Below are 27,860 nucleotides of genomic sequence, written 5' to 3'. Positions count from 1 at the left end.
CCTTGTATCCTATGCGATGCTCTTAAATATATAAATCTCAGATATGAGCTGGTGGTTACAGAAATGTAAACTTTATACGTAATTTTTTGTCATTTTTAGGCTTAAGGTCATTTTTTCATTTTGGGGGTAATTTTTTGGTTAATTTTTGGACTTTTAAGGGTATTTCTTGTCATTTTAGGGAATTTTTCTTCATATCTTTTCTGAAATTAGAATAAAATGGAAGCGAAGTGTTCTTTCTTTTCTCCTCTAGGTCATTTTTCTGGATTTTTTCGGTCATCTTATAGGTCATTTTTTTAATATTTTCAGGTCATCAAAATCTGGGCCCTGCATATTACATTTTTTGGGTCATATTTTAGGTAATTTTTCTGGATTTTTCGGTTATTTTATAGGTCATTTTTTAAATATTTTCAGGTCATCAAAATCCGGCCCCTGGTGATCAGTAAGTTTATCCCCACCTATCATACTGTGTCACCCTTGGAATGGAGTAAAACTGAAGTAAGAATCAGTGATTTTGGCGACAATAGTACAGTCACTCTAAAACACTTCACACCCTCGCCATTCTCCACATGGTGCAAAAATGAAGTGTGTAGGCAGCTTGGTTACAATTGCAGAAATCCATATTTAATTGAACAGTTAAGACAAATTTCTGTATACATTCTATCTGGCAAGAACTAGTGAGGACGGTACCTACTGCCTCTAAAGCAGAAATTGCAACTGAGTTTCAGCACTTCTTATAATGCAGGGAAGCTGTTTCAATTGCTCTTATGGAATGGTCACTCAGCCAAAGGAATGCTGTTGCTGGCTGCCAGTCAGGAAGTTACAAAAGCTTGTACCTTATCAGGAGGATGTACCATATTTGCTGATTTCCAGCACTTAAATCCAGACCCTAATCTTGTTTATTTTGTGAAACTGTCAGTATATGTACTATATAGATCGAGGCCATAACAGAAACTTATCTCACCTCATGCTATACCAGAATTTGTTTCAGGCATGTTAGTTACAACAATTCATATGGCAATATGAAGCCATGCAGGCTTCTGGCATGGTTCAACATAAAAATTATATGCATTTCAACTGAAACATATGCTCATTTCTTTAGACCAGTGGAAGATCACTATGGTCTTAGGGTTCTAGTTGTACACTATCCCATTTTCAAGTGGGAAGGTTTACAAAGAACAGACAGGCTGTGCCACTGGGACAAGATATAATGAATGCATGACTATACCAACTATGTAAGTCAGGGGTGACAGAGCACAGCAAGGATAGCTTGGTACTACCCAGAATAGCAGGATACATGGTCCACTTAATGAATGAAGCCATTTATGCCTGGCTGTACCTCTGTAATGTCAACATGGATATGGCATCCCTTCTAAGCCATTCATGGTACCCAGCCACAAACATGGTTAAATGGACAGCCATAAGGAAGGACCAATGAGAAGCAGCATGGATGATTGGCTGCCAGCATCCCTCAAATGTGATAAAGAGATAACTGGCAATGACGACTTCGTGATTCAAAATTGAACAAATGTTAGAAAAAGAAGAAAAACTATCATTCATAAAATACTAATTACCTATGAGAAGTAATCAGAAGGAGAAAATGGTTGACACTTTTTTTTAAATGGTATCCAGTTTACTCTGAAAACTTAAAACTTGAGAATAACTTTGATGGAATCAGAAAACTCACTCTCTACCCCTGTGAATGATAGTAAATTACTTCCATAACTCATAAACATTGCAATCTTAACCTTAAACTTAGGAGAAGAATAGCATTCACTTCATAATGATGACACTGTTACAATAAATATTTCATTCCTGTAAGAATGTCTTGCCCATTATTTCCATCACATTTCTAAATGATTCTCATTTGGTCAGTTAAAACATCTTGAAGACCACATGGCATGTTTACAGAACAGGTGTCCTGAACTGACTAGGTGGCAGCACGTACACGGCCTGTGGCTGTGTCTCTGTACTGGGTAGGACTGCCTGCTGGTATCTGCCACTGTAAGCTGAACCAGATTGTTGTGTTGAGGGCTGAGATTTCTGTTGGTAGGATTTTCTGTTCAAGAGTTCTTCGACTGATGGAACTGGATTACCTCGCATGATCTTGAATTCCTCAGCATCTTCATCTTTAGGTAGAGGCCTCTCAGAATCTCCTAAAAAATGCAAACACACTTCATGCTGTAACACTGAATAATTCATACCACTGAAGCATTCAAGATGGATCAAACAATGATGCTTTTGTCTTTATCTGGGAAGTGACGAATTTGAATTTCAGCTGGAATATTGACTATCTGACTGATGATTTTCATTATTTTCTTCAATTCCTCCAGGAAAATACCTTAAATTAGGCCATGGCTGTTTCTTTTCTCATCCCTTCCAGTTCATTACCCACTAATCAATCTCTCATTCAATCCTATATATTCTGAATCACTGAAAGCAACATGTAATAAATTAAAAATCACTAAGTCACAGTTGCGCAGCATGTGACACGCTGTCCCAAATGTAGCATACCAAGCATCACGATATAGTTGTTAGTTCTCATACTGCACAATAAGGGGCTCTCGAGTCCCAAATTCAGCCAGAAGGTTATTGTGGCATATAGACCCGTTGCTGGGCAGAGACCTTGAAATGGACGAGTACAGCCGTTGCTATGCAATAGGTGGATAAACAAACACCCATTTCTAAGCAACAGCTTGGTGAACACATTCCCATGGAAATAATATCCAGTCTCTTGCTAGGTACTGTCCATGACATCAATAGGATTGCTGGAGGCAGGATGTTTCTTGTTGGGTCCACCCCGAGGTTATATAATGAGGATACCAGCCAAGGTGCAGTAAGTTGTCAGCAGTTGAGTGAAGTGACATGAAGTTGCTATGAACGAGAGAGTTCAGTTGAAAGTCAGCCTGTGAAGAGAAGACTTGGAGGTTGGTGTGAAATGGCTGCCATCCTGGGACCCAGTTTCTTGAGTTGTCAGTTGACGAGTTCTGCACAGACGGCTGTGATAAGAGGGCCTGTGCGCGGAAAGTTGAATCATCTCCCTCAATAAGAGCCTTTGCGCGGAAACAGCTAGTCGACACTAGTCTGTGTGTGTCTGTGTTCTGTAAAGTGTAATTCTGAGTGATGCATATAAGTGGTCAGTAAAATAAGTATTGTAGTATTATGTTATAAAGGGGGTACTTTAGAAGCAGCAAACAGACAATATTTAGGGAAACTCTCCTCTAAGATCGCCACTGTCTGCTCAGTACAGTATAGAGCCCTAACAATTAGTAATGCCTAATGAGAAAATGTGTTCTCATTATTCACTGAAAAAACCAGAGCCTCATTAACCCTCTCTGTGACTGTGTAAATATACTGTATCCTTATGCTGTTATATCATCATCTAAATGACCTTAATATATTGCCTTTGGTAGCTATGTTAAGCACAGGAGCGGCCATTTCATTTTATTGTGCTGTCCTCTGTTAGGCATGGTAAAGGGTTAAGGGTTTAATTTATTTTTTGGACAAAGTGAATAAGAAAAAAAAATATCTTTTAATCATATGATGCAAATATCAGAATCAAGCAGTTACCTGATTTGACCTTCATCCTGTAAAAGCAAAAAGCCAATACCACTAATTTTCAAGTATATTCTTCTAACAAGAAGCCATTAAACATAGACTTTTAATCTTTGAAAGGAAAATTCTAAGAAAGATCTTCGGACCCTCAAGAAACTCTGATGGCTCCTGGAGAATTAACACAAATGATGAACTAGATAACCTAATAAAAGGAAGGAATGCAATTAACTTCATTAAAGCCCAAAGAATAAGTTGGCTTGGACACATCTCAAGGATCGAGGCTGGATGAACAGTTAAAAGAATATATGACTGGCAGCTACATGTTATAAGAAAGAGAGGCCAACCTAAGATCAGATGGAAAGATGACGTAAAGGAAGATATAAAGAATTTAGGAATTTATAACTGGACAACTCACACACAGGACAGAAGTAGCTGGAAAGGAATTGTTGAGCAGGCGAAAACGTTCAAGAAATGAAGCTGTCGAGCCTTTGAAGAAGAAGATTCCTCTAACAAGGACAACATTTTAAGATATCAGTCTCCAAACACCACATAGAGGAAATACAAGGAATCTGCCCACATGTGCTGATAGTTCTCTCGTGCTAGGCCTAATACATGTGGAGTTTTTAACATTTTAATTTTTGTCTTAGCTCTTGCAGATGGTTTGTGCTGTCCTTGGTGTTGGTGCAGATATCTGGAGATAGGGACTAGCTCTATCAATTGGGCCCAACTGAGTAGGTTTTACCTGAAGATGGAGACAGAATCCGGTCTCTGAAACGTGTTTTCAAGTAAAAGCCAGACAGTGTTTTAAATAAAAACAAAGATAATGTCTGGAAACATAATATTTGTATATTAGTTCCCCTTTAACAGTTTATATTTATGCAGCTGATAAAATAATTCTTTGATCTTATGAAACCTAAAGGTTCATAATCATTGATGTCACCAGTCTCACAAATGCCCTGTGTCAGTCTTTGCCTTGGTCTAGCTCATTCTAGCTCAAATTGTAATAATTTATTTTTGTTAAGTTTCACTTTAATATCACCTTCCCTTCTCTACCTTAGTCTTCCAAGTGAGGTTGGATATCCAAAATCTTGTATTCATTTCTTGTTTACCTCATGCGTATCATTGTAGATTTCAATAATAATAGGTGAAGGGTATAAATTGTGAAGCTCTTCATTATGCAGTTTTACATTCTGATATTAATTTATCTCCTATCAAAACAAGTATAAACAGTTTAAATTCTAAAGCACAAAACATGGTATTGATATAAATAAGTTAATGGATTTAGTTTACCTGGCACAGGTCTTCCATCAGGTAAGACTCTGACTATCATTGGGCCAATGACATATTTGCTGGGCACATTGGGAACAGCAGTCAAGAATTGCTGCACGTTAGTTGACGCTTCCTCTTGGGATCCCAATGTGTTCCCTCCACTACTGGGGTTTGCACCTGCAAGCATACCAAATCATTTGAAATTCTCAAAGCAGAATCCACTGGACCTGAGGGAGGGAGGTGGTTGGATATTCCATGACCGATGTAGTTGTCAATAAGTCACAACTCCATGTGTGCCTAGTGTTTCTTGCTGCTTTAACATTGTTAGAACCCAAATAATTAAACACTAATACTTTAAATAATATTTAAAAATTCAGTTCCTGCCTTGTGGGAAACACAATGCATGCAAAAGGTTAATCAGCTCCATCCAGTGTGACTGATAAAATGTTTTTTCTTTCTTTCCTTTTTAATCTTTCATCCTTGACATGTTTCTGTCTTGGAGACTATCTTGAGGAGGATATATCAAGACGAACAGAAATTACTATTACAATGTGACTGGTCAATATCAATGCATACATACAATATCATCACAATGCCATGAATATAAAACCTGATCCTTTAACAACTACAGTGATGTGCATGAATACATTAAAATATTTATAAATTATTACAATTAGTCTGTTTACAAGTGTGATTTAAAAAAAGATTTTGTTAAAATTTTTATAACCAATTTTGTTTGTGTCCTTTTTGTTGCCTCTCTATAAAGGAAGTTGAGTGTCTACCACCTCGTGGTTCTATCGTTTGTTACTCTGAATAGGAAATGCATCATACAAATGCTTCCCTATATAGAATTTACTAGAGACTCCGATTCAGAAGTCTAGTATTTTACCATTTCCAGCAATATAGCTGTAATCTAGGGGCTCCTTCGTGTCTGGTGGCGTCTTGTAGCTGCCTTTCATCATAGATTCCCAGACTAAAAACAAAGAGATACAGATAAACTTATGGAATGAAGTGACATTCTGTGCAATCATTAAAAGCTCTCCTTCTTTTGTATTCAAATGACCAAGGAAATACATAAAAAATCACTGTCATTAGTTGTTGCATTTCTTCAAACAGAAAATGTTACTTGGCATAGAAACTGGAGTTATTTTTAGAGGAGGGTTTTCCAGTACACAATCCTATGCCATGAAATATTTGGGACTGGTAGTAAAGGGCTTTAACTGTCAGACCTTAACCACAGGAAGATCTGTTGAATGAGGAATCAAGGAACCAATATTTAAGTCAAGTGTATTGCACATTTGTGAGTTCATGTAACAAGATATATTTATTTTTCGTTCATTTTCAAGTTCCCCTCCCCTTCCTTTCCCACCTCAAATTATATTTTAGAGGTTATACAGTTTACAGTACATATTTACTGATACTACTGGATCACAATGATTGATATTCTCTTTTCACCATGCTCCTCTGATTATAAGATAATTTTTTTATGGAAGTAAATTGTTCAAATTGACCCTTCTTGAATGGTACAGTCTAGGTATGTCTCCAAGAATAACATCTTGATCAGTGTTGGCAGCTAATATTTGGTAATGGAAAGCAGAAGGTAAAACACTGCTAAATTAAAACCTACCACTGGACCTAGCCTTCAGTGAACCCAAATCTACAGCACCAAAGACAAGATACATTTGAACACTATTTTCCTGTTTCCTAGCATCTTTCCTTTTGAAATTGTTTTATGATCTAAAATCTGATGTGGGGTAAGCTCAGAGGTCTGTGGGCATTATGATTAAAAAGACTGATTCCAAATAAAAGGTGCTGCAAACCATTGTGTGTGACACTTACTAATGTCTGTTGCGCCTCTCTGGTAGGGATCCATCTTGTTCAAACTGTCTTCCTCCATTTTTGCAAGATTTGTGAGCCCATAAACCAGCAACACCTTATTGCAATCTGCAACAGTGGAAGAAAACTACACATTTCAGTTATCAATAAATGTGTCCCCGAATTCTCAGACCCAAGCACTACAATAAGCTTTGTGTTCTGTTCACCTATATTCATGAAAACAAACTGAGGAAAAGGATGTGTGGGCTCCAGACCATAATGTATTGCAGAAAGTAAATACATAATGCATTTAACATGATGTATTGTGACATCCGCCGAGTTATTAATAACCAATAAAAATGAATGCGAAGTCATGATAAGTAAGTGTTAGGAGATACAATCTGAACTGGATGCCTGGTGACTGGTTCCTTGCAAAGGTATTATAATTTCTTGATTCTTTCTTTCTTTAATCATCATAATTAGAATGGCTGTGATCCAACCTTTCCACCAAAATAACAGTTTTTAAAGTGTGGGGGTAACAATTCACCTCCCTGTAATGGAAAAATGGAATTTGTGAAAACGTATTATCATGCGTGCCATTAGAATGGAGCTGATGTCCTTGGTTGCTGGGGAAATACATTGTAATCATTATGAACATTGCGAGGATCTGTACTCTTTGCCATTATATGTCAAATTCCACAAATCCCAAGTACCATGACACACAGAAATATGGTGGAATTTCGTAATGCTTCCATATGGTCTGCATATAAGACTTCCAAATATTACTGATGACAGAATATTTTGATGTGGCTCCCAAATCGAAACGGTCATTTCAATTTAATGCATGGGAATACAAGACTCCTCACAGTGGAACAGAGTTGATGGCGAATATAATAAAATAATTGCTATTAACACATTGTAGTAAATGCCAAAAATCAATAGACATTTGCAGATTTTCATGCAGGAAGGGAGTATATCTACTTTCACATTATTCAAAAGATCTTTGGTTCTGTAATTTTAGATTTCTCTATTCTTTCAATTCTGTTTCCTTCAGGAGTCTCCTATGCTGTACAGTGTGTAGACCGAGTCTGGGGCTCACCCAGCCTCCTATTCAATTGGTACTGAGGGTAAAGCGGCCTGAGCGTGGAGCTGACCAACTCACCTTCATCTAATGCTGAGGTCAAGAATGTAGAGGTATGTCTCATATCTCTTCTTGTCATATGATTAATTAATTAAGCACAGGAACAACTTTACCTAAATTTAAAGGGAAAAAGGAAAAGGCACATTTATTCCCTGGGGTTTGAGCATATGCAAGATAACTTTTTTAAGCTAAGGTTTATTGCCCAAGAGAAAGAGCTGGTGATAAGCAACCCCTTCCATACATTAATACTCTCTACCCCTCACAGCATTCTGGACTTAAAGCTCTTTTAGTGTTAATAGGTGAGTTCCATTTCAAATATGTTTTAAATTTTCTGTATTCCCCAGCTGATTGAGCTTACACCCAAATATTCATGGAATGTCATTCTCACTACTTCAACATATTACCCAATTCAGAGGATATATGAACCTAAGCGAGATGAATGGTATACTGCAGAACTTCACATAAGAGCCTTGACATTGTTTCCTTTCCTGCCTCATGGAATGAACCTGAATACAGTGTTGAGCAGTAAATAAATTGGCCATGTAGCTGCCCCTCCCTACCCTAGATATCTAGGAAAATATAAAAATTGATAAATGAGGAAAATATACCAAATACTAACAACTTACTTTAAAAAATGTTCTTCTATCCTGACCACTTTAGCGCAATTAGTGATACAAACATTTCGAAAATACAAGATACTGGCAATGCCTTTGAATCACAATAGATGTTTTTGGAATATTATGAAATCTTAGCTTATGTAGTGTCACCTGATTATTTAAAAACCAAGCAGGTCGGTGTGGCGGCAAAGCAATGCTTGTCTTCTGGAGGTCTTAGGTTCAAGTCTCGGCCAGGACATCAAATATCCTGACTGAAGTTATCTGTGGTTTCCCTCAGTTCGTCCTGGCAAATGTCAGGATGGTACCTCAATTAGGCCACAATCACTAATTTACAAATGTTTTCAAATTTTTTATTCATTGTCCATCGTCCCATTTGCTGCTATATGGTCTGAGGTACCGACAGGATTGTAAAATGAACACCAACCAATCAGTATATTTAAAAATGTAGAATGGCTGTGAGAACCATACATCCTACAAGTATAAATATACGAGGGAGAGTCAGTAAATAGGTTACAAATGGAAGTGAAACAGCTGTAATGGATGCAATAGGTGCATGAATACATCACTAGGTAGCAGCACAGTCCAGCTTCATGACAGTCTAGGTAGCAGACGCGCATGCGCATGTTCAGAGGCTGGTTTCAGTAGTCAAAGTGGTGACCGTGCTTGAGGAGCGTACTACCAAAGAGCTGTATTCTGTTGTGCGTATTCTATAGGCAGAAGGACTCAATGCAAAGGATATTCATAAATAACTAATTCCTCTTTATCATGGGAAGTGTTTGTCGCGTAAAGCGGTTCACAGCTAGCTCGATAAATTCTCCCAAGGACGTCTGAAAGTCGTAGATGATGCCCGATCAAGTGCAGAAGTGGCTGAAACAACAGTCAAAAGACTTGCTACAGGTTTCGACACACTGGTAAAGCGATGGGACAAGTGTATCAATGTTGGTGGGGGATTTGTCGAGAAATAATGTTTTTTTTTCAGGTTCGAATATTACATGTTTTCCATTTTTATATCCATGTGTAACCTATTTACAAACTCTTCCTCATACATACGTTTCTTTCAAATTTTAATTTGAACGACTCTATGCTTTTATTTTTGTTTGAAAAAATACATCAAAATATCTCATATATTTCTCTACGAATATAATCTATTCAAAGATATTTAATGATGATATAATCTCAAGCTTGTGGGGGCGGGTTAGAATACCCCCACCATAGCCCAGCGAGTAGAAGGAGGCAACGAAAAGGGAGCGGCTAGTCCGATTTCACGACACGCGGCCGGGAATAATCACATGTGGCAGAATTTTCTAAGCAATGCTATGGCTCAAAATGGTTGTTTTTCTGCTGCTGGTGTGTTCTCTGCATGTGTACTGACATCTACATATCCGCTGATCAAACAAGAACCATCAACATTAAATCCAAAACCAACCAAATGGCACGGGCTGTTTCTGGGCACATATGATTTTCTAATTTACTGATCCGCACAAAGCCAACCACAGAGGCCGAGCATTCAAGGGCACATAATGTTTTGACAGTTCAAACGCTGGGATTGTTGGTTCCAAACACCCTCGGAGCATAGATATCTGCGTTTTTTAACCCTGTACTGGTAGAGGCCTCGTGATGGGCTGATTTCTGTCAAAGGGGCTGGAATTGTCTTTAAGGTTTCTAGTTTTAGATGCTAATTTGGAATGGGAACGGACCAGATGTCCATAGGCCGGTATAGCGATTGGCAACGGGCTGGACGACCGAGGGGTCGGAGTTCGAGTCCCGGTAGGTTCAAGAATTTTCTCTTTTCCACCTCTCCCCGACCGGCTGAGGTACACCCAACCAATGGGTATCGGGGGTGGGGGTCTTTCCCCGGGGAGTGAAGGTGACCACTCACCTCCAGCTAGTGCCGGGGTCTAGAAAATGTGGATTATACACCCACTCCCCCATACGCCTTCGTGGCGTAGTACTTAATTAGTTAAGCACAGGAAAAAATTTACTTTTACCTTACAGGCCAGAAGTCCTAACCTGCAAAAGGAATTGCATAAGAAGGAAAGAGACCATAAGGAAGTCGTGAAGCTGTGCTCTTTAGAAACTCACCAGGCATGCTGAGAGAACCACAGTAGTCTTGCACCTGCTTCACGAACATGTTGAACAAATGGCTCATCTGAAAGGTAAACAAAACTGCGTGTATGTGCTGCCTTGATACTCCTATACACGAGAGATACCGCCAAAAGGCGCATGTGCGGGTGCATAGAATGGTATTTTGGCGGGAAATTGCTGTTAATAAATCAAATTAACGTGAAATATTTCAGAATAAATCAGTCAAATTACTCAACATGTGGCACTTTTGTTAAAATATTACAAATCAACTAGCGTGATTGCGCTCTGCATCTTTGCACCAAAATATTATAGGATAACACAGTCCTGTAGTGGAAACTATAATATCTTACAGATATTGTTTTGGGATATTGAATAGTTTCAAAAATAAAAAGGACGGTTTTTGGATAAAGACAAGACGATGGATAGTGTCCAAAAACATAATATTTGTACTGCTGTACCATCGTCATAAACTTTTGGACCTTATTTAGAATATGTTATTTATTCATGTTACTTATCCGTCTCACGTACTTTTTTTTTATTGCTAGTGGGGTGGGACTAAGTCCCTTGCACTGCGGCCACTTCTGGCCTATTGTACCAGCCCCAGATGATAGGTGAGGGTGATTGTGGAGCAATTGGTGGAATGAAGATTGGCAGGAGAAACCGAAGTACTCTGAGAAAACCTGCCCCAGCGCCACTTTGTCCACCACAAATCCCACTTGACCAGATCCTGGATCGAACTCGGGCCGCCGCGGTGGGAAGCCAGCGACTAACCGCTTGAGCTATGGCGCGGCCGACGTACAACTTTCTTTTTGAAACTTTTAAAATTTTGAACATTAGAACTGTTCCACATGAGTGGTGTATGCACACTATAGTACCCTAATTCAAACACCTTGCTCTGAAATTCGTCGCCGCACGTACTAAAGCGGTAGGAATCCATGGAGACGTGATGGACACACACATACTTACATATGTAGCCACCTTACGCGCTGAATTCCATTCCGATATCAAAGCGTTAGACAGCCTGGCCGTTGGGATTAACTTCAAGAATTATTTTCAATCGGGTTGGACAACCGAGGGCTCGGAGTCCCGATAGGGTCAAAAGTTTCTCTTCTCCACGCCGTCCAGACCGGCTCTTGGGTCCACTCAACCTCCTATCCAATGGGTACCGGGGTAAAGTGGCTGGGGCGTGAAGCCGACCACTCACCTCCAACTAGTAGCTTACTTAGGGACAACTTCACCTTGCCGTTATTACTTTCAATAGAGAAGTCAAATTGCTAGAACCTGAACTAGACACAGTTGTCACGATCAAGGAGCGTCTTAGGCAACAGCCGCCGCGGCTTCGCGGAAAATGTACGCGGAAAATGTACGCGGAAACTGAACAGGCGGTTGGCACTTACACATCCATAAGAACGCCACGAAGGACTGCTCACGCTTCTAGTTGCTGCTTGCAAGGCACAGTATATGAACTCATAATGGTTTCAAAACAATCGTTCAGTTATTCAGCACATGTCTGTAACATTAAAACGAGCTTTGAGCGCTTTCGGATCGTGCTAACCCGAGACTCTTCCTGGTGGGAACTTCTATGCCCCTATCCATTGCAATTGTACAGTGAGAAACACGTTATATTATTAAAATGTTACACGTCAACATTTCATTAGTTATTGAATTTAGCGGTAGCGTAGTTGCTTAAGGCACTGTGCTACAAGCCGGAAGGTCGCGGGTTCGATTCCCGATGAGGTGGATTTTTTTTCAGTTGACCTAATCCTTCCAGCGGCACTATGGCCGTGAGGTTGACTCAGCCTCTGACAGAAATGAGCACCAGGAATCTTCCTGGGGGTAAAGGACGGCCGACGCGTAAGGCGCACAAACTCACCGCCACCTGTGAACCGATTGTTTAGACAATGTGGGAGCCTCAACGTCTCACAAACCTATGGGCCTCCATGGCCTGTTACAGGGATAACCTTACCTTACATTTTATTGTTCTGCAGTTTTTTAAGTGAAAATTAATTTCTGCTGATCCGTTGTTCATGCCTGCGTATAGGAGCCTGGATAGCTCAGTAGGCATAACGATGGGCTGCGGTCAGGACGGCCGGGGTTCGATTCCCGGCAGCAAAAACTCTCTTCTCCAAAGCGCCCCGGCCGGCCCTGGGGCGCATACAGCCTCCTATCCATTGGGAACCGGAGGTTAAACGGTCGGAGCATGGAACTGACCACTCATTTCTATCTAGTGCCGAGGTCAAGAATTGTGGAGTTATATTTCCATTCCCCCATACGTCTTTATGGCATGGTACTTAATGAGCTAAGCAGAGGGACAACTTTACCTTTTGCAGTTCAAGAAAATCTAAGAGTTACCACATCAATAACAGTTTGTCTCAACAGTGTCCGGGTTTCGTGTTATTAATTGCGACGAAGTTTTCAGAAATTTCGTCTGTTTGTGTGGGGAAGGGGGGGTGGGCACGTGGCTTGCGCTGGCCCGAAGCCCACAAGAATTTCGTCAGGAATTTTTATTGGAATTAGGTCTGTGTTGCAACGAAGTATATGCTTGCCTATGGCGAATCGGCAGTTTCTCCGTTCTCAGGGCGATCCTGAGTTCAGCGCGCGGTTTTGTATTGGGGTCGAGGCTGGTGAGTCTATAATGATATCCCAAGCAGTAAGTGCCGAGGTTAGGTTAGTTCAAAAAGGTGTCTACTCCATTATTATAACTTACTAACGGTATGTGCGTAGCATGTCTGTCTGTCTGTCTGTCTGTACGTCTGTCCTTCCGCATGTATCAACTCGAGAACCTCTGGACGGACTATCAGGAAATATGATATTGGGTAATTTTTAAAAAATACTGTCGAACAATTTCAATTTTATCTTAAATCAGGCATGTTTACCGTAACTTTGCATGTGTTTCTGCGCTGATCTCGCTGAATATGCATCGTTCCTCTTCCTCCGGGTTCCCGAGCTGCATCCGGCCTCAGCTACAGAAACTCTCGACTAACTGACTGTCAAAGTCAGAGTTACTTTACGACTGGCGGTTTACCGCCACTCGGTTAGTCTCGGAGCTAAGCCCCTTGAGACCCACGACCAGAGATTCTTTTTTGCAATTGAACCCTTGCGGTCATAGTCCTCATGTAACATCCTCTCTGTGTCTAAGTCCAAGTCACATTGCGACTGACGGTCAGTCAGTAAGTCTTTGTGTCGAGCCCCATCTGCTGTTCATGACCAGATATTCATTACTCTTCAACAGTTACGGTCTTGTTTTTTGTGGAGAGCCCTCTCTGAAGAGAGGACGCGTCTGTATTTCGTATATGCTTCTGGCCCTTGCCAACGCAGTCTTTCTCGGGTCCGAGTCTCTTAGTACTTGTGACCATATTTTACTGTCTCACATTTGAGACTTCCCTTTTCATCGCCTCCTACGACTCGCAGGGTCACGGTGGAGGTATTCGACCCCACCTCCACACACACACATCTCGCCACGGACCTCACAGAAAACACCGTTCCTCTGCTGATGTATTCAGTGTTGCGTTTGCGACCGTTGGGATGCCCACGTGATCACTACTCATCCATTACCTACAAATGACCATAATTTGCAGAGCTGTTATTTAGCAACGGCTATTGTATAACTGCTTATCTCGCGGTCGCTGCCTAACAACGGGTCTGCACGCCACAATATTTATTCAGCCTGTTACGAACTCTTGGATTTCTCACGCTTGGATCTTCCAGACGATGTACTTTCATGAAGTTTTCGAGAAAATTATTACCTCCATCTTCAGGGTAGAAGAATAAGCTGATATATCGAAGGATAAAGACCGGGGGTGTGGGCGGAGCAATGGAGACGGTGGCAGTAGAAAGTCACAGAGATACCGAGGGCAGATATAAGGTGCAGGGGGAGGGACAGGAGATGAGCAAAAAGCGAAATGGGATATGTATATATAGAAACAAAAATTAATTGATAGTGGGAAGTAAATAAAAAGGGGAAAGGTGAAGTTGCCCTGTGATTGATTAATTAAGCGCCGTGAAGATCTCGGCACTAAATGGACGGGGCGACACGATATATATATATATGTGACAATAATATTGATAATGTCAGTGTCTTCAAATTTGTTAACTATTCATTCCGTATTCCTGTGGCCCTCCTTGAAGACTGTAGGAACAGAACTGGTTGCAGTCGATGCTCCAAATAGAGATGGAATTTGAAAGCAAGTGACAAGCGAAAGTGAATCGGAAAACTACGAGACGCACATACGAATGATGAGAAACGGTTCGTTGGTGAATTCGAAGTGACTTGACCATTTATAAGTTGTTAAACGCAGCACACGTGCTCGAAAGTTGTTGCCAGCACTGCACTACACTACACTGCACTGCACTACACTATACTAAACTACACTGTACTGCACTACATTACACCGCACTACACTATACTACACTGCACTGCACTGCACTACACTACACCAAACTGCACTACACTACACTGAACTACACTACACCACAATGTACTACACTACACCACACTGCACTACACTACACCACACCGCACTACACTACACCACACTGCACTGCACTACACTACACCACACTGCACTACACTACACCACACTGCACTACACTGCACTACACCACACCGCACTACACCACACCGCACTACACCACACCACACTGCACTACACTACACTGCACTACACCACACTGCACTACACTACACTATAGCACACTGTACTACACTACACCACGCTAGACAACCAGTCGGGTTGTGTCTCTTTACAAAATGAAATGCAGAGGATCTACAGGAAACTAATTTTACAGTTTTATGTGCGGTAGGAAACTGTACTCAGATTCTGAGAGGGGCACGAGGAAGGTTTTTGATAAGAGAATATCGAGCAGGTTAATGCAGTGGTCATGCTGCAGATTTTCCGTAGCCACGAGTTCTTCCCTTTGTATCTCAACCACGTAAACCGACTCTCCTGTCCTGCTTCTCCACAGTACCTGCACACAATACAGTAAACCTTCGCTAATCGGGTTACCGTTAATCTGGACGTCGGAAAATCAGGATCAAAATATGAAAAATGCTCTTCACAGTTCAGTAAGGTAAAAAGGCAAAGCTATCCCTGTAACAGGCCGTAGAGGCCCATAGGGTTGCGAGACATCGAGGCTCCCACATTTTCTAGAAACTCGACTCACAGATGGCGTGAGGTGGCCGCCCTTTACCCCGCAGGAAGATTCATGGTACTCATTTCTTTTAGAAGCTGAGTCCATCCACGGACATAGTGCGGCTGGCAGGGTGAGGTCAATTGAAAAATGCAATGACCTCATCGGGAATCGAACCCCTCGACGTTCCGGTTTGTAGCATAGTGCCTGAACTAACTACTCTACCGTGTGCCCCCGTTCACAGTTGAGTACATACTTTATAAAGATACAATGACATTTAGGAAGGCAGAAGAGTCTCTTGTCTGTTGAAACAAAATTTGGCATTCTCCTCAAACCTATGACTTTCAAAACAAGCACAACTTCTGAGTCTTCTATCGATGAATAAATGTATTGCCTTTGTATACATTTTAAGTAAAGGTTTTTACAATGATATTTCTTTATTTATTTTCATCAGCACTACTAATATCATTAAATTGTCCAAGTATTTATGTTCTAAGTATTTCGTTTTGTCTTTTATGGCTACATTTTACTTCGATAATCCGGACACCTCACCTCCCCGATTAATCCGGATTAGCTAGGGTTTAATGTACTTTAAAAGAGACGAACACTGCCCCGCTCCAGATCAGTACAACCCCGCTGTCGCATCTCATTCAGCGATAACAGCTGAAACAGCATCGTCAGATGACCGAGGTTTGCTTCCGGCGTAAGAGAGGAAGTGTAAACGGAAGTGCTCCAGCTAATGCAGTGAGAACTTCACAATGTATAGTATTGATAATATTAAGACAAAAAAAATAGTGTCGGATCGTGGGCGCGGCATGTAGCACGCGTAATGAAAACGAAATGCATACAGTAGTTTTGATTTGGAAGAGACCGGTTGGAAAATTGAGGAATGGATTAAAAATAAATTTTAAATAGGTTTCAGAAATGTAAACTGTCAATTTTATTTCACTTTCTTTCGTCCATCACTTTGCTGTACAGTTTGTAAGCCATAAGCATGCCATACCGTTTTTTTTAATAATACAGTGTGAATCTAAATTATTGTCGGGGTTTCCTTGGCCTATAATTTTCAAACCGAAACAACCGTTTGTACATCACACGTGACACGAAAGGGCGTACGTTGAAGTTGGTTTGCATTCTGCAGCACTGATCCTAAAATTAATAAAACTTTTTGATTTGCACTTTCATATTTCATAAGCAGTTTCATTTTGTTATTTCCGGTTTGAAACTTAAGGCCATGCAAACCCCGATAATAATATAGAATAAACTTGTTTTTTTTACGTTAGGATGGAAAGATTACGTGTTTCCCTCTAAGGTGTTCGTGCTGGAGCGTGGGCAGGCCAGTTGTTTCGAGAATTCCCTACTATGGTTTCTATTGTTACCACAATTATCGTGGTCACTACTGCGTACCTTATTCGGTAGTGGCGCAACTCCCTTTCTCACGGCACAAGTTTCCGCGTCCGCCATCTTGTTACTTGAGGGAACTGGCAGGAGGTTAAGAGATATAAATTATAATATAGTATGACGTGTCGACCAGCTGCTAAGCAGTGACTCTTTAAACAACTATCGTTCCTGGGCAACTGCTCAGTAAACACCTTCCCACGGCAACGAATACGAGCGCATCAATGGAGTTACTGTTGGAATCGGGGTGTTTTCTATGCAGTCAGTGCTAAGATGTTATAGGCAAGTGACAAAGTAAGTTGTTAGGCAGTTCTGCACGAGAGTTTTTGAACACAACCTGAATGCGTGAAGCTGAAGAATCTCCCATGTTAGAATCCGTCGCCTGGGAACGACTGGTGTAGACATAGCAGGCTGGAAAAGGCTTAGCGGGCGCTGTGGTGATTTGTGAATTTCGGAGATTAGCGGTGGCGCTGTAATTTCTTGTACTTAGAGTCGTGTAAGTGGTAAACATATGCAATATCGATAGTCACCACTACACGTGACAGTAGTTTACAACGCGTGTTTAGAGAATTAGTTACAAATGTGTCATATGATGCAAGATTTTGTCGAGCCAGTTAGGTGTCATGAAAGATTCAAGAACCAAAAATGTACCCGACTGTGGTACTCGATTTTAAGGGTCTCACAGAAAGAGGTAACCTCAAAAACTAGAAACACAGTGTTTCGGAAACTGGGCTTGTTTCCGTCTTCAGGAGACAGAGGAGACGCCTACTGTGTTGGGTCCCTTAGAAAGAGCAAACCTCAATCACTGGACTGAGGTTAGCTTCTTCTAAGGGACCCAACAGAGTACGTGTCTCCCTCACGTGAGAATGGAAACAGGTGCAGTTTCCGAAACACTGTGTTTCTAGTTTTAGAATACCGGACAATGGACAAAGTCCGAAAACCCAGTAATTCTTAGTGTTATACACCACGTGACCCACGTGAAGTTATTTGTCGCGTGACCAAAAACTGATGCCGGATGCAGCGTCATCAGCAGCGACTTGAAGCACAGAGCAGATGATTCTCGAGATGGTTCAAGTTCGTATAGCAACAGGCGTGACCAGAGTGGTTTGAACGGCTGTTGTACTGCGATGTGGAAAGCAAATGGAAAAACTACCACATTATCACTTTTCCTGGATAGTCTCTTTTTCAAAAACAGAAGGTCGCATTAGGTGGAGGAACTGTTTTGGAACAGACTGTGGACCTGTCGTCTGACAGATTACTGATGATGAATACACCACGTACAAACCTGTACCTTGTCTTGTAGCAATCAGGCGTTACAGAGATTATGAATATGATTTTGCCAGGCCAGTTCGAGGTTGACGTAGAAGGACTATTTGAATTTATAGTTCAAAAACCTTGTCTACCTCGGCCTTGCCCTGTTGTTTTCCTCTTCCAGCACAAGCCATGAATAACAGAGATGTCTGCTAAAATTATGGCTCACGGGAAGGAAACGCTGTTCACTTCCGTAGCTTCGTCGTGTGGAGGTCGAACTGAAATGAAGCCACTTACTGAGCGGATGGCATGCAATGTAAAAGTTCACGACCAGCAGCTTTGTCAGGGATTCGCAATAAAGGTATAAAGGTCCCCCACACTGGCGAGCCGAGCCCACATACTAATTCGACGCGTTGCACCGATAGGGATCCATATCTGCATTTCAATAACTATACGTATCCCTGCCTGATGGTGGTCAGGCATGCCCGAAACATAGTTCCTACATATATATCTCATGCAAAATGATAACTCTCTCACTAATTCGTTACCATGGTAACCTGAAATGCGCAATGACAATGATACATCTGAAGATTACAAAACTTCTTTATAGATAAATAAGAAAACAACGGGAAATAAAGAAGAGAATAGAACAGAAGAACAGAATGGAGCGTGTGTAGACCTGTGAAGTTCACGTGGACATGCACGGGTATAAACTTGCAACATGAACACGTGACTCTTGATTCAGATCTCAAACACCTACATACACATTCAAGGCCTATTTTGCGGCAGTTTTGTATGGAAGATAAAAAAGGTGAAGTTGTCCCCTTGCTTAACTCATTAAGCATCACGTTTGAAGGAGCGGAGGTATAGCTCCACCGTTCTTCAAATGGGCACTAGTTGGATGTGAGTGGTCAGCTTCACGGCCAGGAAGCTTCACCCTCACTGCTTATTGCAACGGAGGTTGGGTGAGCCCCAGAGCCGATCTAGGCGCTCTGGAGAAGAAAACAAGTATCGCCCTTGCAAGGAATGGAACCCCGGTCGCTATACCACTGAACTATCACGGCTGTTGTGTCATACTGAATCTGGTCTCAGAAGGAGACGTATTACGGTATATTTGGATCCGTTATAGTGTGATTTTATTGCTTTTACTTTCCGTTGCTCCATAGCAACGGTCACGCGGTCTCATGTCGGCAGAATGCGGGGAAATGCCAACTCGAATCCAGCTTAGGACACGGAAGTTTGTGAGAACATTTAATGTACGTATTCCCACTGAAGTCCTGGGAAACACCTAGGGGAATTCACGAGCAGTATTGAAGTACAGTGAAGGATATGTGGGCTCCATATGCCGTTCTTCCTATATAACAGGCTGTCTGAGTGACTACTGCAGTCACACGCACCGGTTGGTCACGTTGCTGGAGCGCAACTTAACTACAGCCACGTGCAGCTCTGCAAGTCGCTCCAGACCTTCTTGCGTTCTGTACTGTCGTCTTTAGGAAGCATTTGGTGAGGGGTAAATCAACCATCTACCCTGGCACCCCTCCAGGTCTAAAGTTTTGGGGGGAAAAAAATTTAAACTGAAAAGGAAATCTATGGAATATTATTATAAAAAATTAAAAGTATTAAAACTATATCTACCCTAAATACTTTGGGACAATCCGTAAAAATGGTCTTAAGCGGTTTAAACCTATGTCTGTAAGCAAACGTTCCGGCTGCTAATCAACTCCATGGAGCTGAGCCCTTTTTGAGAAACCGCCAGTTGTGCAGCTACTCAAAAAATTCACTAAATTTTATTGGACCCGATGGTTCATTATCGTGTTCACAACAGTCCTCCACTGGTTCCTATCTTGAGCCAGATCAGTCCAGTCCATACCACCCCATCCTATCTAAGATCCATAATATTATCCACCCACCCAATTCTTGCTCATCCTATTGATCTTTTTCCTTCTGCCTTTCCCACCAGTATCCTATATGCATTCTTCTTCTCCCCATTCGTGCTAAACACCCTGCCCATCTCATCCTCCTTGACTTGATCATTCTAATTATACTTAGTGAAAAACAAGTTATAAAACTTCTCATTATGCAGTTTTTTTTTTCAATATCCCGTCACTTCAGTCCTCCTCGGTCCACCCTGTTCTCAAACGCCCTCAGTCTCTGTTCCTCCATTAGTGTCAGAGACTACGTTTCACACCTATACAGAACCACAGGCAAAGAATCCTGTCGCTGTGTCTTTAAGTAACGAATTCTGGGAACGGTTTTTGTTTTGCCTGATGTTTCGCGTTTCTCTTCCACATGCAATTACACAGGACGGAGGTTGGAACGTCTCCTTTGCTCCAGTGAGCTAGAGTCGGCACATTACGGTACAATGAGAAGCTGGTACGGCCGGAGACACGGAGACTCTGGCAAAGAGCAAGTAGAGACGATATAACGTTCCGCGCAGGCGTATGTGATTTACCAGGTACGAATGTTGTTTGGCTAGTTTTCAGCTCTGTACCTGCCACGGGCTAAATGACAGGTGTAGCAATGGGGTTGCTCACAGCGGTGGTTATGAAGAGTTCTGTCTCCTGGGATGTAACACCTTGTAGACCTTTGGAAGTCAACCGACGTTTCGGAGGAACACGTCGCGTCCACCTCCAGAATCGAAGAAGGTGCCAAGGAAGGAACAGCGTGAAGCAGGTAGCTCTGCTTGGGTGGGCTCCAATTTCGATCTGCATGTGATGCCAAAGAGATGAACCCTTGTCCCTACAGGGAATCTGAACCCAGTCACCCAGTCTGTGTCATAGCGTTTCATTCTGCCATTTCTCTCTTAGTGGATAACACAAATACAGGGCGTTCAATCAAGTAGGAAACTTCGCAACACCGCTGACAGGGCCCACTATTCCTCACAGATTGCTACTGTAACTGTAACGGCGCGCGTTTATCAGCGCTAATGACTCATTCTGCTATCAGCAGTTACAGCAGCAATCTGTGAGGAATGTTGGGCCCGGTCAGCGGTGTTGCGAAGTTTCCTCCTTAACTGAACGCACTGTATTATGTTCCTGGACATTGTCCATCGTCCTGCCTTTATATAAAAAAACAGGACGTTTCGGAGACTGGATTCCGTGTCCGTCTTCAGGAAAAAACCTACTCAGTTGGGCCCAATCGATAGAGCTAATCCCTATCTGCGGATAGGGATATCTACTTTCAGAGGAGTGAATGTAAAGGTACAGATTTTCATATGGTAAGCACCATTCCATGAAGACATGTATGGCAGTGGCCGTATGATGTCACGCATTCCTAATTCGGGCACTAGATGAGTGGCCAGCTTCAGGCTCCGGCTGTTTTAATCCCAGGTAAACAACTCCCTGTTCTCATTCAGTAGATGGCCGAGTGGGTCCCGTGGCCGGTGTAGACGCGACAGCCACCAACCGAACTCGAGCAGCCAATCACTGACAGCTATGTCGATTCGTGAGAGGATTCGACGCAAAGTGCATCGTGGTATGCATTGTCAGGCTACCGATGTGCCCCTCAGCTGTTCCCCGCTACATTGGGCTCGGCGGGAAGTGCGTTCAGTCTCTGGAGGAACCACTGTACAGATCAGGAAACACAGGAATGAAGATTAAGTCAAAAAGTTTGTCAGCATATTTCCACGTGCCTTCGTATCTGGGTGTGATGACGGTTGTAACCATGAAGAGCGCGGTATTGTGGTTTACTCTTCGACCCTGAAGATGGAGGCGATATGTTCCTCCGAAACGTTGGGCCCTTTCCGAACTACACGGCGCTGCAACCCAGAAGACCACATTCTGGAAGCGTCGTTTGAATTGAAGAAAGCAGTCTTCTGGGATTTGGCACCGTCGTTGGTGTCTCCACCTTATCGTGGTGAGGGGGTTTGAGTATGCCAAGCTATACCAGCGGTAGCGTAGCTACTGGCAGGGCCTCCCTTGCTGGACAGGTCAAAGGGTAGGCATCAGACGAAGAGAGACACCAAAAACCAAAAACTGATGCCGGAAGCAGCGTCATCAGCAGCGACTTGAAGCACAGAGCAAATGATGCTCGAGATGGTTCAAGTTCGTATAGCAACAGGCGTGACCAGAGTGGTTTGAACGGCTGTTGTACTGCGATGTGGAAAGCAAATGGAAAAACTACCACATTATCACTTTTCCTGGATAGTCTCTTTCCAAAAACAGAAGATCGCATTAAGAGGAGAAACTGTTTTTGGAAGAGACTGTGGACCTGTCGTCTGACAGATTACTGATGAATGAATGAATATGTGGTGTTAACCGACGTTTCGGAGGAACGTCGGTTAACACCACATATACACGGTGCCAAATCCCAGAAGACTGCTTTCTTCATAGTCACCGCCGTCAAAGCCTCAAATCTTACGTCGTTTGAATTGTTTCATTATTCCAGTATGTGACTCCGTCCAAACTGGCAACTTTGGCATAATTTGTGGGATGGAGAGCCTGTTAGAAAATTGCGACAGTACTTTCACAAAAAAAAAAAACTCGATAACATAGAAGTTACTTGGCCGACATATCCATCGTTGAGTAAAGTTAAAATCGTGCTATCTACGTAGCATTATAGTGAAGAAGATTCTGTGACTAAAATTGCGAAGTTATTTAAAATTACAAATTACGTACACGAAGAGTTGAAATTTGCAAGCATGTAGGTCATTGGGGCGTGAAAATATGCACACACCTTGCAGCAACAGGGAAGTGAGCAGACAGAAAGCTGAGTTGAGAACCTTGAAAACAGCTGATCTCCTAAGAGGCACGTTGTCAGACTCGCTGCGCCTCGCCGCGAAACTCATTTGAATGAAGATAGGCGTGGAAAATTTCTATTATGTATTATAAATTTTTCAGGCTATTAGATTAATGCTGGACCGCCTCTGTGGTCTAGTGGTCAGAGTTCCTGGCTACAGATACAGAGGTCCCGGGTTCGATTACCGGTGCTACTAGGTTTTCTGAGAAGTAGTGGGTCTGGAACGGGGTCCACTCAGCCTTGTGAGGGTAATTGAGGAGCTATTTCAAGGAAATAGCGGCTCCGGTCTAGAAAATCGAGATTAACGGCCGTGGGGATTTGTTGCGCTGACCACGCGACACTCTCTAACCGCTAAAGTTGGCACTAACTTTGCCGATAAGTGGCGGTCGCTCTGTCGGTATAGTTCTCTTGCGGACTCAAGCCACGGAGTTTAGTTTTTTTTATTAGATTAATGCTGAAAACATACCGGTAAATTAAAAACGTTCATCTCAGTGACGTCACGACATTATTGGTTTCACTTGGAGACGAAATCGATATACTTCAATTATTGATACTAAATACGAAAGACGCCGTCTTTTCTGGTTATTTACTAAACTTTTCTGGAACAACCATATTTGAAAAATGAAACACACGACTAAGGAAAGTGGGCGAAAAACAGCAGCAATGGACGTAATAGTTTTTCTATCACTTTTACGATCACTTTAAGACAAGTCAGGTATCTTGTGGGAGCGTCGCGTCAACCCTAAGAAGGATTTGAATTTACGACATCCCCTCCCAGACAAAAATTCGCCTCCTATTGGCTCATTTTGAAGACCCAAAGTCATTATGCAATCACATAACGACTTTTGAGAACAAAGCAGTTCCCGCCCCCACTTGTGAAAGGGGTTACAGTCTTCAGTTTAGGGTCCCGCTACACCCTTCCGAAGACAAATTATGACAACTGCGCATGTAGAAAAAAAATCACGTCTTCAGAACGCTACTGCGGACTTGTTTCCCGGGGTGACCTTGTCCACTTCCGGTCATTAAAACTGAATTCAAGAAGTTGTCTTCTGTCGAGATCCGAGGAACAAGTCATAACTCGCCAATAAATCAGTCACCCCTTCCGAAATGAGCGAGGAGGACAGTAGCACCCACGGAGAACTGTAACAGGTGTGGACTGTCACAAACTGGTCCACCGGTACCCGTCTAGACTTGTATTCGTGGGGTGGTCGGTTCGAATCTCGGCTATCCTCATTCAGATTGTTCGTGGCTTTCCTCAGTTCCTCCAGAAAAATATCAGGATAGTTCCTCGTTTAGAGCAGGACCGTTTCCTTCCCGATCATCAATCATCGCACCGTATGTAGTCTGGATACAGGCAACGTAGCATCATGCAGTAACACACAACAATGCGTGTACGGAATGACAGTGTTGAAACCCACGGCAGGAATTTTACAGTAAACAGAATTTTAACTGCGCCTTCTTCTTCTTCTTCTTCTTCTTCTTCTCCTCCTCTTTCTTCTCCTTCGCTTTTATGGACCTTTTAAGTCTAACCTTTGCCTCCGTCTATTCCTGCCCAGTCCCATCTATCTCTTCAGGATTAACTGGGTTTCTGAACAAGTGATGTTTTCTGGGGAGATATTGTTAACCTTTACCCAACCCCCTTAACTTAGGAGGACCCATGTTTTTCTTTCATGTTGGCTTCACCACGCCTAAAGAACCCCCCCCCTTCCCTCGGTTTTTCTGTAAGGGTTTTCCTTCCCTTAACCATAGAGTCCCGTTTGAAGGCGCCTTTCACCCCGCACAGTCTGCCACATCAGTACTCTCACCCCAGAATGTGTTGCCCAGGGGTCACCACGAGGCGGGGAGCTAGGATTTGCCGGCAGAGCCCTACTTAACAGTGGCATTCTGGTATTAAATGGTGCGCAACTACTCGCGTCAGTGCACCACACCAGAGCCATTTACCGGCCTTTGATCCGAATTTTATTTATACACTTTTTGCGTGTTCCCAGAGAAAATCTGCAAAAGAAAAAGCTCTCTTTTATGTTCGTCATGCCTGTTCGTCCATCTTGAACCAAAAAGACTCTTCTGAACGGATGTTCATGACATTTGAAACTGGACAGTGCCACTCAAACTTTTCGATCGCAACAATTCTGAGCTTCAGTTCATCAAGGGGGTCACAGGCGTCTTGTGAACAATGTCCTTAACATATCCTCACAGGAAGAAATCAAGCGGCATAATATCAAGTGAACAGATACCACGGAATTTGTCCATCACGTCCAACTCAGCGTCGAGAAAAATGCATATGAAGAAACTGTAGTACGATATGAGCCTATTGTGGCTAATGCAGCGTTGCCAAATACAACTTTCTGAGTTACATTTTCATAATCCTTAAGCAGTTTTACTTTGTTGCTTCCGGTTTGAGAATTATGTGCCACGGAAACCCCGACAGTATTTAGAATTACATTATATTACGGATGACACGTACATGAGTTCATCCAAATCATATTCAAGCAGTGTTTCATTTTCAAGGCTTAGCACTTGCTGCCATCACAGAAACTACAGAGCTGCCACTTAAAAATCAACAGGACAGCGACAGACTTTAAAATCAAATGCAGGAGGGAACTGTCTTGTCCCATGCTTTCAGATATTTAGTATTTCCCGTGTGTTGGAAATAGCGCAGCAGATACAGGGCGAAATAATTTCTACGCCAGTCGTTGCAACTAGGTGACAGCGGTCACCCATAGCAATTTCACCTACCCTTCGTGTCGCTTAAACAGTACTCACCTTCTCACCACGGCTCAAGAATTCCCACATTGGAATGGCTGATCCGGTAACACGAACGCAGGCAAAGGACAGCAGCACTAAGCAGCTGCCAACTGTCACACACCTCATTTTAATGTTTTTCTCGTTAACTTATCTCTTCACACAACTCGGTATTAATTTGAATTAAGTAGTAATATGTTGACAGAAAAGTTTACCATACAAATATTAACCTTAACCAATTACACCAACACATTAACCACTTGTTTAGCAACAGGTAATGCAATTTCTGTTTCCTTCTATCTCAATAGCCAAGACAGTGGAATCTCAACTGACAGCATGTGTAAGCAGGCCTTGCATTGTATATAGAACAGCCTCGCATGTCCACCGCTAGGTTGTGTTCGGGAGTCACTAGTCCGTTTTTGCTTAGTCTTTAATTTCGCGGTTCTTAAGGTTATTTTATGATGCTGTCAGTATGTAGACTTAATAATGTCGAATGGTAGGCTGACAGAGCGTATAATGAATTAGAAATGGTTTCTGATTGAGGTACTCACCTGCTTTCGATTGAGGAAAATCATGAAAAACTCCCGAAGAAGTTGCTCAGACTGATAGACCCTGCAATGGCGTGCTCTACGTATTGGGTTTGACGCTAATTCTGGAATTGGCGTCACTATTAATTCTCGGAATTTTATCTGGCGACGGACGGACGGACGGACGGGAGTTTGTTAGGAGAGTTCCTTCGGAGCTGTTAATATTGTAGCGTGTATAGCCGTTGCTATACGGTTACTCTGTAATCAGCGGCCGTTGCTAGGTAACGTCCGCAACATGCACGCAACAGTAGAAGATCTGTGTCTTCTGTAGTCCCATCCTTGGCTGTTACTATGCAGCGGGATAGTAAGCACGCCTGCAGGCCGCGCCATAGCTCAAGCGGTTAGTCGCTGGCTTCCAACCGCGGCGGCCCGGGTTCGATCCCGGGGTCTGGTCAAGTGGGATTTGTGGTGGACAAAATGGCGCTGGGGCAGGTTTTCTCCGAGTACTTCGGTTTTCCCTGCCAGTCTGCATTCCACCAATTGCACCACAATCACCCTCACCTATCATCTGGGGCTGGTACAATAGGCCAGAAGTGGCCGCAGTATAAGGGACTTAGTCCCACCCCACTAGCAATAAAAAACCCCTAAAGTTTAGGCTGCAAAATGATCACCCTAACTTAATCGGGATAATTTAATTAATTCACTTAAAGCGGTATAGCGACTGGCTGCAGGCTGGACGACCGAAGGGTCGCAGTTCGAGTCCGGGTAAGATCAAGATTTTTCTCTTCTCCATGTCGTCCAGACCGGCTCTGGGGTCTACCCAGTCTCTTATCCAATGGGTACCGGGGGCTCTTTTCCCGGGAGTAAAGCGGCAGGGGCATGAAGCTGACCACTCACCTTCAGCTAGTGCAGAAGTCAAGAAAATATGGATCTATACATCCACTGCGCCGGTCACGGTAGCCGAGCGGTCTAAGGCATGTACTGTCTTCGCTCGCTTGGAAACCGGGATCATTGGTTCGAATCCCACTCAGGGCATGGATGTTTAGTTTGTGTGTGTGCGTTTTTCTGTGTTTGTGTAGAGGTAGAGGCCTTGCGACGAGCTGATCACCCGCCCAAGGAGTCCTACCGAATGTGTAAGATCTAGAAAAACCGAAATGAACGGAGAAGTTCATGGCGGTAGGCCTAGGCCCACTGGGGCTGTAATGCCAAGGGGGGAAAAAAAATACGTCCACTCCCCCATACTCCTTCATGAAGTAGTGCTTAATTACTTTAGCACAGGGACAACTTTACCTTTTGCCTTACTGATATTATTCGGGGGGCACTGTGCTACAAGCCGGAAGGTCGCGGGTCACTGTCCCGATGAGGTCACGGGATTTTTTTTTCAGTTGCCCTAATCCTTCCAGCCGCACTATGGCCCTGGGGTCGACTCAGTCTCTAACAGAATTGAGTACCAGGAATCTTCCTGAAGGGTAAAGGGCGACCGGCGCGTATGGCTGACAAACTCACCGCCATCTGTGAGCCGATTGTCTAGAAAATATGGGAGCCTCGATGTCTCACAACACTGTGGGCCTCCATGCTCTGTTAGAGAGATAGCTT

At 42.7% G+C, this 27,860-nt stretch overlaps 3 protein-coding genes across 3 annotated transcripts in view; 2 read left to right on the top strand and 1 right to left on the bottom strand.

Moving 5' to 3' along the window:
• Positions 1-7,800, top strand: part of LOC111871121 (farnesol dehydrogenase) — a 54,170-nt gene extending 46,370 nt beyond the window's left edge. The window contains exon 8 of the mRNA XM_023863967.1: positions 7,691-7,800. The gene's annotated coding sequence lies outside the window, so the exon portion shown is untranslated. The remainder of the gene's footprint in view (positions 1-7,690) is intronic.
• LOC111871123 (rhythmically expressed gene 5 protein) lies at positions 1,873-26,079 on the bottom strand. The gene is made up of 6 exons (XM_023863974.2): positions 25,759-26,079; positions 10,477-10,543; positions 6,661-6,765; positions 5,711-5,794; positions 4,843-4,998; positions 1,873-2,153 (listed from the first exon to the last, which is right to left on the bottom strand). Exons 1-6 carry the CDS (start codon positions 25,864-25,866, stop codon positions 1,903-1,905), a joined length of 771 nt encoding a protein of 256 aa, XP_023719742.1. The 5' UTR covers positions 25,867-26,079; the 3' UTR covers positions 1,873-1,902.
• LOC111871119 (glutathione hydrolase 7) overlaps positions 10,479-27,860 on the top strand; it is a 57,992-nt gene continuing 40,610 nt past the window's right edge. The window contains exon 1 of the mRNA XM_023863957.1: positions 10,479-10,550. Coding sequence (XP_023719725.1) covers positions 10,535-10,550 — 16 coding nt within the window. The 5' untranslated portion in view covers positions 10,479-10,534. The remainder of the gene's footprint in view (positions 10,551-27,860) is intronic.

Source organism: Cryptotermes secundus, unplaced genomic scaffold (genome assembly GCF_002891405.2).
Source record: "Cryptotermes secundus unplaced genomic scaffold, Csec_1.0 scaffold250, whole genome shotgun sequence".
NCBI lineage: Eukaryota > Metazoa > Arthropoda > Insecta > Blattodea > Kalotermitidae > Cryptotermes > Cryptotermes secundus.
This window is presented reverse-complemented; position numbering and strand designations above follow the sequence as displayed.